Consider the following 12406-nt stretch of genomic DNA (forward strand, 5'->3'; position numbering starts at 1 on the left):
TGAAGCTACCTGGTCCGATAAACGTAGCATCCAGATCCCCCACGATTGGGTACTTCGATCTGAAAACCCAGTTCATGGAGCTGTTTGCTCCCGGTTTCTACAAGAACAGAAAATTAAGCCTTGTCTCACATGGTGAAATGTGGATCATATTCTCATTATGACATTCCTGTCCAATTGTCTCGTATGGTGAAATATAAATAATAGTCTCATTAGTCACATTCCTCTGCAAGAAGACATCCTTCTTTAACAAAATATTGAAAAAGGCAACATGTTAGATAACTTGCAGTCTGTTTATTGGCGATAAGTTAATAACCAATTCCGACAGATAAAACTGTAAGAAAAAGATTTACTTACGACCAACATTTCAGTCTCGATGTTTGGTTAGACCGAAGCCACACTCTGTTAATGGTATTATACATCTTCCATATATTCTCATTCGAGTCCAAACGGACATATTCTTCATTTGTCTTAGATATGGCAAGTCCTACAACTACAACACATTTATTCAGAGACAAACAGAACAATACAAGATACATAGGCTGGAGTAGGCCTAGACTGTTGGTATGGTGGAATTAATGAAACTTTAGATTGTAACTCTTATGGAGATGCATGGCATGCTGAGATGGTCAATGCCAAAGCTCCATCAGAACTTCTTGATGAACTCATAGATGTGTGCACCAACTTCTTCTGCCTTTTCTTGGTTGATAAAGTGAGCTACCCCTTCCATGACAACTACATCCTGCAGATATGGTACATATTTCTTGAAGCCACCATTGTGTATATATTCCTTCGTACCTTTGTTGTTATAGACAAGATCCTGGTCACCCACGATATACTTGACTGGTACTTTGATTTGTACCCCAGTCCATGGCGCCATCAGCTCCCAATTTCTATAAGAAAGAGAAAATTTACTTAAATATACCGTACTCCACAATAGGCAGCATATTGTTTTCACATAAAGTATCCAATCACTACACTAGTATTAGTAAAATTATGTGCCACCTAGATACCAAAACAAGATTTGAAAAAGGGGCATCCATAACCTGTCCTAGTACTTCCAGCCATGAAAGTAGTCACGAATGTGTAAGTTCGGTGTTTCATATCAGTCTCAGACATGGATCAAAGATTACCAATTGTATGTAGATGAAATAACAAATTTCTAGAACATAACAGTAAGGTACGTGATGAAAGGCAAGATTGGCCCGACATAAAATGTATTCATCGACTACTAGAAAATATCGCCAAAAAGATTAATCGCCAATTTGGCCAGATAAAAGATTGATAACTAGCTCTTTAATTTATGAAAGCCACGGTATAAGTTTTTGGAACATACAGATCCCAACATCGATAATAATTCACTGGTCCAGTGAAGCCTTTCTGGTTAAATTTGGAGGCATAATAATTGACATCTTCTTCTGACAGCCAAGAGGGCAACGCTGAAGGATCCGGTAGAGTACTGAGTCCTGTATCTTTGGGTATACAAAGTGGTTTTGGAATGCGCAAACACAGAAATTTCTTCATAAGTCTTGCAGTATCAATCTGAGCAAACTCTTCTTCAATCTCTCCAGGTTCCTACAGCATAAGTTAGAAATGTTTTGAACGAGAGTCAGCTCATGAGATTTACGAATGATGCACTTAAATAGATGCTTCTAGAGTAAGAATACTGAAGATTAGATCAACATGTGGGAACTATTCTAGAACCAAAATCAAATTAAAATCTACTTCAGTGTCATTGCTTCCAAGTATAGTGGTTTTGCTCACAATTTTAACACTGATCAAGAGAATACAACCACTGTTTTCATGACTAGAGGAAATCAGCAATATATTGCAAAACATAACCATGGCACACATTTTGCAATGCTTGTATGTTTAATCTTTTTGGACTTAACTTTAGGAATATCACTCGTCAGTCGCATAAAACAAATTGACCTTCACTGTTACTACCACACCTATCTAATTGAAAGAATGATCTATTTGAGGGAATATCTAATTGGAATAGGGAAGGGATCTCTCACATATGCCACCAGTAGCTTATTTGTTTCAAGATTTCTGACAAACTTCTGACATTATTTAGTGTTTTGGATAGATTAATGAGAATAAAGGAATAATGCCAAGTCATTCCTTGGTACCGACTGACGAGAGAGAATTTAGGTGATCCATCAATAACCAATTTTCCGTCACTAAAGCACACTTAATGAGAATTTGGCATGTAGGACTTGTGAGGAATAACACTCCTGTTCATCTATTTTGGACACTCACAAGGACAAATATAGAAGAACGCATCTATCTACCTAAAGTATGTAAAATACAAATTTGTAATTTCACAAACCTGCAAAGCAGATAATAGTTTTCCATGCTTCTAAAAGCAAATGCATACAGCAGTTTAGAATATGTCTAAATTACTTGTCTACATTAACATAGTGCCATTGTGTCTTCTTTATGGGTTTGGCGCTGAAAGCCAGTTTTTGTGTGAAAACACCATACTCAAGTCCATGCTTACAGCAAATAATTAATGATAAACAATCCCAAAACATTGTACATATTGAATAATCATCACAAACAATTGGGTTCTTCCCAATTTCTCTTGCTCTTCGTAACTCCAGTGAAATTATGTCCAAAATTATTGACGCAAATCAGTAACCAATGTATAAAACTGAAACATTTCGTAGGCTAAAAAGATGAATTTAAGCAAAATTATACCACAATTGTCAACGAAACCAAATTCAATGCATTACTTTAAAGTTATTTCTTAATACATGAACGGAAATGTTGTTAAAAAGAAGGAAAAAAATCACCTGAAATCTGCAGATATAATAATCATCACCATAGACAGCCCTGAAGTTATTAAGAGGTCTCACAGCCGGGTTTCTGGGAGGAAAGGGGACGCTCATGTTGACTAAGGCCTTGACTCTGTCCGGCCTAAACAAACAAAAATACCAAGCAATCAAAGCACCCCAGTCATGACCCACTAGGAAAACTTGATGGATACCCAATTTATCAAGGAGGCCGATGAGGTCACCGACAAGATGGAGTGCCGTGTACGACGTGACCGAGGGTGGGGCGTCGGTGTCGCCGTATCCACGAAGGTCTGGGGCAATGGCACGGTAGCCGCGGGAAGAGAGATAGAGGAGCTGGTTGCGCCAGGAATACCAGAGTTCAGGGAAGCCGTGAATGAAGAGAACTGCTGGGCCTGTCCCTATTGATGCCACGTGCATGTTTATGCCGTTAGTGGCTACTGTTGTGTGCTCTATTTTCTCCATTGTTTGTTTGTTTTTCCTTTTGGTGCAACTCTGAAATCTGAAGGTTTCAGGATTAGGCTCTGTTTAAGTTGAATGAAAGGAACGTGAAACAGGACGGCTCCTGCCGGTTGATGATTGAGCTAAATATCAAATGGATAAGAAGAATAGGACGGACAAATGTCATCCGACTAAATGAGCATGCATAAGAGAGCTGTATTTAAAATTAAAATTTAAATGAATGAGAGTTAAGGGCAGGTTTGGAACTGCGGTAACTCATTAAATAAGTTATTTTTGTTGTGAGGATAAAATAAGTTGGTAATTAAAAAAGTAATTTAGTATTTGATAAATTATACTGTTATGATTGTTGTGAGTTTAAAAAATAATGTATATGTATTTGATAAATTTTTTTTATGAAAATATTATTTTATTATATTTATGACCAAAATAGACATAATTTTAAATTACTTTTTATTTTTTAGAGCATGTTTAATAATGTTTAGACATGCATTTTTCTTTTTAAAATACATAAAATTACATAAAGTGAAAAAAAACTCAATTATATAAAATCTAATGAACTTCATTATCTATTACATAAAATATGATAAAAATTCAGACTAATACATAATTCAAATAAAATAAAAAAGTAATATGCATTGCATTTATATTAAATTTATCGCCATAAAACACCTTGTATATAGAAAAATATATATATGATTGAATGTTAAAATCAATAGTTATGAAATTAATTTTAGAAGTCATGGTTAAATTTCGTTTGAAATTGTTCATAGTTCAAAGAAAATTTACGTAATCATATGCAAGTCTTATTAAATCTTATAATAAAAAATAAAAGTAAAATATCAAAAATATAAATTTATTGGATCAAAGCTTTATAATGTAAGGGTAATTCGATTATGTTGGTAATGTGATATTTAATGGTTATATATTAGGTGTATGGAAAAATAAGACATAATTATCTTTTTGTTAAAATATTAAAATTATAATAGGAATTTAAAAAATGGATACTGATTTATTTAATAAGCTGCTTATGAAAAGCAACTCCCTACCTGGCTTTTAAAAGTTGCTGTCAAAATAGAAAAAATTATAAAATAAGCAGATTTTACAAAGTTTACCAAACACTATTTTTATCAAAAATTATAAAATAAACAACTTATTAAATTTTAACTTCAATCTCAAACGAGTCATAAGTAATCCAAATTTCCTAATGTTGCTTATCCCAGTATTGGTGGCTTGGGTGAGTTCTGTCTCTGCACTAGACCGGATGAAACTAATTAACTCATTATTAGTTTTCGTTACTAGATAAAAACATTGCATTGGAGATTATAGAACTGATAAAATTAAATATGATCCAACTATCTAATATGAATACAATATATGAGTATGAGCCATTAAATTTGATATGATAATTAAATAGGTCAAATATGGATCGATACGTTTTGTTTCATATTAAATTAGAACTAAAATTCTTTACTCATTTATTCGATTAATAATACGATTATATTTTATATTCTAAATTAATTCTAAATTCTTTTAACAAAACTCAAATATTGACCATAATTTTCTTTTTTATTTTTTATTTTTAAAATGAACATATGAACATTGTTTTATTTATAAAATTGTATATAAATTTAGAACTTCAATAGTATAAATATCTAATATTGTGATAATATTTTAATATATATGTAAAACAATATGTAAATGTTTTACATAAATTTTATTAAATACATAGATATTAAGCGAGTTATTAGATAATCCAGTAATTTTTTGTGACAAATTCTCGTCTCAATATTTTAACACGATTATTAAACAGATCATGTTTGGATCGACTTAAATTTAACACGACACGAAACTCAGAAACTGACACGTCCTATAATGACCCAAACATGATCTAATGACCTGTTTGGATCGCCTTGAAAGGGTAAACATGAGTCATAACGGAGGTTCCACTGACAAAAGCAAAATATGTAGACCCCCCAAGAAGTAAGAAGAACACTCTTTGCCACCCTACCAATGGGATCATGATAGAAGAGATGAAACTAGAGATCGACCATCAATCACAACTCAAAGTATCATCGCATTCTGAGATTCCCAATGGCAATGCTCAATCAGAACTGCTTGATGAAATCATAAATGTGTGAGCTGACTTCGTCAGCCTTTTCTTGGTTAATAAAATGGGCAACTCCTTCCATTACTATTACTTCCTGCAAACCTGGTACATCTTTCTTGAACCCACCATTTTGTATATATTCCCTGATACCAGGGATGTGATATGTGATATCCAAGTCACCCACCATAAACTTAACTGGTATTTTAATTTGTGCACCTGTCCATGGAGCCAGGAGCTCCCAGTTTCTGCAACAAATCAAAACAAACTTTATTTTGGGTAACAATAGAACATACCCCGTCCTAAACATGAAACTTACTTTGGGGCTCTGGTAACATTGATATACATATGCAAGTTGTAAAGTCAAATTGCCTGTTTCATACAAAGATTACAAAATTACTTAAATAGATGTGACAATTCTTCATGTGCATTGATATCAACTAGGGACCACGAATGTCTAAGTTAAGTGCTTCATATCAGTCTCAGGCTTCAAATGAAAGGCAAGAATTATGGACTTTCTATGAATATTACTGCAAAATTTCGGCAAAAAGATCATTTTTCAAAGACTAATTTGCCTGATATCTGATTTAACTCTTTAATTTATCATAGCTGGTACAGTGGTTGTATGGGAACTTACAGGTCTAAACATCGATAATAGTTCAATCCTCCAGTGAAGCCTTTCTGGCTAAATTTTGAGGCATAATAGTTGACATCTTCTTCTGACAGCCAAGAAGGCAAGGTTCGAAGATCCGGTAGACCTCTAAATCCTATTTCTTTAGGTACACATGGTGGCTTCGGACTGCGACCTCCCAAAAATTTCTTTATCAGTCTTGCAGTATCAATCTGAGCAAAATCTTCTTCAGCCACTCCAGGTTCCTACAGCATATCTCAGTTTTGAGAGAGTCAATTCAAGAGATTTGAGAACAACACAACAAAAATAAGCATTTAGAATAAGGAATCACATAATGAACTTGATAGAGCATTATGGGATTGGAACCCAGAAATCGTGTCAAACAATGACAGACTCAAGACTGTGTTAGTGATAATAACACTCCGACAATATGCTGAATAATGAAAGACAATAAACCAGAGAATATTAAAATATTCTTATTTCCTTTTTACTGTAGATTATATTTAGCAATAAAGAAAACCTTATTTTATTAACAAAATTCAACGAGATATACAAATTTTCTTGTACTTGAATACCACAATGAAATCATGTTAAGAATTATTAATGGAAATATAAAAATGCCAACAACTGGAACTTTACTATATGGCAAATTTGATACTGATGTATTTTGATAAGAAGACTAAAAGATAAAATTTAAGCCCAACCATTGTATAAATCTAACCAAAGCCAAAATGAAGCTACAACAAAGAGCCACAGACTGTCAGTCAAAATAAACAATACATCAAGAGTTATGTCATTTGAGAGCCCTGCTCTGATCTAAAAATGGCTAAGAGATCTAATTAAATTTCCGAGTAAAGATGTAGCCAAATGCAATAGCTATAAACTTGTTTAAGCTTGTGATATCAGATTCTGGGGCGGTAATTTTGTTACATCAAAGTCCTACTTTACCGAATAAATAAATGCAACAATAAAATTAATTAAACATATGCATATAACTGCTATTGATTGACATTTGACCCAAGAAAATACAGTTGGATACATACAAATGTTCCCAGCCTAAGGAAGAATATTGGCAACATAACAGCCGGCGCCATTGCCATTTTCCCAACACAACACAATTGTCCTAATTCAGAAATATATTAAATGCATAACATCCGAGCACCCAATTCAGATCCATTTGTTCATTTAACACTCCTACTTAAAAAGCAAAACAAGTTTCTTAATTTGACAGGAAACGAAAACAGAAAGGTTCTCAAATCAACAGGGCGATTATTGTTTTTTTTTTTTTTAAATTTAATTACGGTACTAAATTAAAACAAAACAAAAGAAAAGAGGTAAAACAAAAAAAAAAAAAAAACAAACACCTGAAACCTGCAAATATAGAAGTCATCACCAAACAAAGCCCTGTATTGATCGACAGGTTTCGTCGCAGGGTTTCTGGAACGAAACACAACGCTTAAGTTGACCAAAGCTTTGACTCGGTCAGGACGAAGCAAACAAAAATACCAAGCAATCAAAGCACCCCAGTCATGGCCCACCAAAAAGACCTGTTCGATACCGAATTCATCGAGGAGACCGACAAGGTCACCGACGACGTGGAGTGCCGTGTAGGACGTGATGGAGGGCGGGGCGTCGGTGTCGCCGTAGCCACGAAGGTCAGGGGCAATAGCGCGGTAGCCGCGGGAAGAGAGGTAGAGGAGCTGCTTGCGCCAGGAGTACCAGAGTTCAGGGAAGCCGTGAAGGAAAAGGACGGCTGGGCCGGTCCCTATCGATGCCACGTGCATGTTTATGCCGTTCGTGGCCACTGTTGTGTGCTTTATTTTCTCCATTTTTCTGAAACTCTTACTGTTGTTTGTTTGATTCTTGGTCTTATTGGGGTTGGGTGGGTGTTTTTGAGCTTTTATTTACTATCTACGTTTTGGAAGTGAACGAACCATTCTTATTAATTTCTCGGGGAATGAAGTAAGCTGTTGCTGCGAATGCGATGCGGCTTCATCGATGATTATAAAATTCAGAGCGCCATAAACATAATATAACCAGAAAATAGAATTGCGTTTCAGGCTGTTTTGAAAAAAAAATTTTGTAATATCATTTTTTCTTAGTTTATATTTGATAAAATTGATAAAAAATATGAATTAATTTTTTTTTTTTAAGATGAGGCAGCCTTATAAAAAATAAAAAAAATTATTAGCTAACAATACAAATAAAGAAGTAACGCAAGATAAAGAATAAAATGAGAGAATATATTATAAAGTGATTTTATTAATTTCAATTGTGTGTGTACAAAATAAAAAGATGAGTTCTCCTTTTATAGTTGCATAATAACTCTATGAAATTAATAAAAAAATTATGGATTATAATTCCTTATGAGATAATGGGAGTTATAGGGAAGTTAAAAGTTACTAATGAGAGATAGTGGAGAGACTAAGAGATATATGTTATAAACATCTATTTACATAATTGTTATTGTGTAATAACAATCAAATTAATTGTGAGAAGATGAAAAGCTAAATGTAAAAGAAAATTTCTCTATTTATTAGATAATAGAGAATATACAAAGATGAGAAATGGTGATGCCACATTACCTCCTTAAGTCCTAGCTTTATATATATATATAGATAATTCATTTTAATATTACGAATTAAACGGAAAATTATCATTTTACTCCTAAAATTATTCTGATATTCTATGTCAATACTATAATTTATCGAAAAATATATTTTATTACTGAACATTTACGCTGTTATCAATTTATTATTATTCCGTTAAGAAAACGTTAATGTTTAACAGAAATTGAGTTAAAATTCGATTTTAACCTCAAGAGTTTAAAAGATAATTTTATATGTTGTAATTTAAGCATTATATGTTAGAATAACTTTGGTAGTATAATGATAATTCTCCTAAAAACTTAGTAAAAAAATGATAATTTATCTATTAAATTAACATATAATTTTACTATTACAGTTAAAAATATCTTTGATACCCTTATAACATCAACAAAATTTTAACGTTCTTAACGAAACAATAATAAATTGGTAACGGTGCAAACGATTGATAATAAAATATATTTTTCGATAAATTATGATATTGATATGATATGTAAGAATAATTTTATTAATAAAATAACAATATTCTTAAAGAAAAAGATGGGTTTAAAGTTGGCGCGCATCGTCATCATCATCTTCAAGAAAGAATAAAAATAAAGTTGGTGAACATCGAGGCAGTAGATTGTGCTTACTTGTAGCACATCAGAAATGAGGCCTTCTAAGTGCATCCCGGCAACAAGTAGCCCACGTTCAGCAGCTGGCCCTGCTCCATGTTGGGAATGGACTTCCCAATGAATTGCGTGCAGAAACGTTTAATGAGTAGCTCCCTCTTCAAAACATTGACGGGCGATTGATTGCACCCGATTTTCTGGACCCAATTCCCAAATTATCAATTTTCTATTTGATGATTCTATTCTATCGGTAGGTTTGGATTGGAGAGAATATGATATGAGCCTCTGGGACAAGCAACTGTTAACAAATGGTCCAGGTATCGTGAATGATATTGTACGATCTCCAGTGATCCCTTATCCTCAGTCTCACCACCATTTCATAGAGATATTTTATAGTATCTTATTCGATTCACTTTCTATCAGTCGCTTTTTGTTTATGATTTAATCAGTTAGCTACAAACAAAATGGGGTTGATAGTTGCTCAAGAATCTGTTATCATCTTGAAGTTTTCATCCCGAATTGCTTGCAAATTAACTTCATTTGGTTTATGATACAACTTGTACCCATCAAATAGGTGAACCCTTAATACTATATATTTATATAGTTGACGAACATAATTTTCATTGCAACTGATGTGTCTGCCACTCATTATTATTACCTGCTTCTCATGTCTTATGTGTCCATTGATTTAATTTTACAGTATACTAATGTCTTAATTTTATACTTACTATTCATCAGTCTCGAATTAAGAGAAGAGTTTCAATCTTCACGAGTAGTAAATTATGAATAAATTTATTCTTTACTCACAGCAACTCCAAAAATATCTTGTGTAAGTTCTCCTGATTTCTAATTGTAATAATATTAATAATATACTTGTGAAATAATTTTTTTTCCTCCAAAAAAAAAAAAAGAAGCTTGGCTTTTATTAGACAAACTTTCACTAGATATTTTTGGTTTTTGGAAGTACTGATAAGTTCACACGCCATGCCCACGTGACATCTTGAAGCAACTTGCGATCTTTCTCCATCGAAAGCGCATACAAAGATTCAAAGCAAAAGCAAGAGAATATCTATTTTATTTTTGCTTCTATATATAAAACTAAAAAGATAATAAAATTATAAATACCAATCAATTTGATTTAACAAATAGAAAAAAAGGACATGAAGCCGCGAACTCAAGAACAATCGGTTGGATAGTTTATCGATCAAAATACCGGTTGAACTTTTGATATATATATTATGAAGCAGACGGTTAACAATCCTCTAATCTAAACACATTACTGATTGGGATCTTCTGCTAATATAATCTTTTCTAAGCTTTCTACAAGATCATGACGCATACATATCATTTAAGTCTTTTTAAGGCTAATGTTGGCTGAAAGGTGAATTCAAACACCTTTGCCAGCAAACGACAGCGTTTCCAGTAGTGTTTAGAAGCTTTAAGTGATCACGTGAGAAGCACAGCCAATCCTTGTTCCGAAACGGCAACACATGAGTTCGTTTTGGATATGCTCAACTTAAGTGAAGTCACGGGTTCTTCACGTGATGGTTAGCTAAAGCTGAGTTCGTTAAATAACAGACTCATAGTACACGTGTCAAGGAGCTGTGCAATCTGGGTTGTTAGAGCTGTTACAAGACTGGTATATAAGCAACAGTCTTCTGGTGTGGAGATCATCGTGCGAGATAGAGATTGAGGGAAGTCTGAGAGGAAGTGTCTTACTTGTTCTTGTTCTTAGAATCTCTGTAACAAACTTCTTGAATCATTCAATAAAGCTGTTTGAGGAATTCACTCGTGGATGTAAGCCATTAATGGCTGAACCACGTTAAAGCTTGTGCTCTGCTTTGTGTGATTGGTTTTCTTGCTATTTTTGGTTTCTAAGTTTGTAATCAATCCATTTTGTTACGAGTCTAATTGGGTTTAGTTGATTCTCTTAAGTTGATCTAAGCTGATATTGCATCTTGATTAATCTTGGCTGAGAATCTTGGGAGGATCTGGTTCTTCATCAAAGCAAAGCTAACGAACCAGATTCAACAATTGGTATCAGAGCTTGGTTCTTAACCAAGATTCAGGTATGGCTACTCAGAAGGTAGATTTGGAGAAGTTTAATGGCAGAAACGACTTCAACATGTGGAAGGTTAAAATCGAGGCTCTCTTGGTTACTCAAGGTCTTGGTGATGCACTTGAAGCTTCAACCAAGATCGAAGGGAAGGGAACATCATCTTCCAAGACTCCAGAGCAGATGGCTGAAATTGACAAGAAGGCAAAATGTACCATAATCCTTAGCCTTGCTGATTCTGTAATTAGAGAAGTTGCCAAGGAGACATTTGTTGCTGGTTTGATGGAGAAATTGGAAAGCCTGTACATGAAGAAATCCTTGGCCAACAGGCTGTATATCAAGAAAAAGATGTTCACTCTAAAGATGACAGAAAGCTCATCACTGGATAAGCACATTGATGAATTCAATCAAGTGTGTGACACACTTGCAACAATTGATGAAGCTTTAGATGATGAGGGAAAAGCTTTGCTACTGGTTAGCTCTCTTCCAGGGTCTTACAAGAACTTTGTTGATGCACTCATGTATGGGAGACAAACTCTCTCATTGGATGAAATTAAGTTAGCTCTAAACACAAGGGAGCTGCAAGAAAAGAGACAGAATCTTGATCAAGAAACTGGGGAAGGGTTAACTGCAAAGGGTCAGCATTACAAGAACCAGAAAAAGAAGCAAGGGAAGGCCAAAGACAAGAATAAGACTCTTAAGTGCTTCCAGTGCCATAAGGAAGGTCACTTTAAGAGAGATTGTCCAGAAAGGAAGAACAAACAGCACAAAGAGCAAAGAAGTGAAAATGGTGATGCAGCAGTAGTTGAAGAAGAAGGTTATGAGTCAGTTGGAGTCCTAATTGCCTCTGATGTTGATCAGGAAGGTAAGTGGGTGCTTGACTTAGGGTGTTCTTTTCATATGTACCCTTTTAAACATCATTTCTTTGAGTATCAAGAATATGATGGTGGTAGGGTGATGATGGGGAATAATGCAATCTGTAGAGTTATAGGGATTGGGGTTATTAAACTGAAATTACATGATAACTCAATTCTTGAACTCAAACAAGTGAGGCATGTACCTGATTTAAAAAGGAATTTGATCTCACTGGGGATGTTGGATCAGATAGGTTGTGTTGTTAAGGTCCAGCAGGGTATAATGA

The 12406-nt window shown here is 34.1% G+C and overlaps 2 protein-coding genes across 2 annotated transcripts; both read right to left on the minus strand.

Moving 5' to 3' along the window:
• Window positions 1-271: 271 nt before the first annotated feature.
• LOC18050249 (epoxide hydrolase A) lies at window positions 272-3446 on the minus strand. Its single transcript, XM_006444323.2, has 3 exons — window positions 2796-3446; window positions 1334-1572; window positions 272-890 (listed from the first exon to the last, which is right to left on the minus strand). Exons 1-3 carry the CDS (start codon window positions 3258-3260, stop codon window positions 644-646), a joined length of 951 nt encoding a protein of 316 aa, XP_006444386.1. The 5' UTR covers window positions 3261-3446; the 3' UTR covers window positions 272-643.
• A 1658-nt stretch (window positions 3447-5104) lies between these two features.
• Window positions 5105-8063, minus strand: LOC18050250 (epoxide hydrolase A). Its single transcript, XM_006444324.2, has 3 exons — window positions 7357-8063; window positions 5999-6237; window positions 5105-5609 (listed from the first exon to the last, which is right to left on the minus strand). Exons 1-3 carry the CDS (start codon window positions 7819-7821, stop codon window positions 5363-5365), a joined length of 951 nt encoding a protein of 316 aa, XP_006444387.1. The 5' UTR covers window positions 7822-8063; the 3' UTR covers window positions 5105-5362.
• Window positions 8064-12406: the final 4343 nt, after the last annotated feature.

Source organism: Citrus clementina, unplaced genomic scaffold (assembly GCF_000493195.1).
Source record: "Citrus clementina cultivar Clemenules unplaced genomic scaffold, Citrus_clementina_v1.0 scaffold_3, whole genome shotgun sequence".
Classification (NCBI taxonomy): Eukaryota; Viridiplantae; Streptophyta; class Magnoliopsida; order Sapindales; family Rutaceae; genus Citrus; species Citrus x clementina.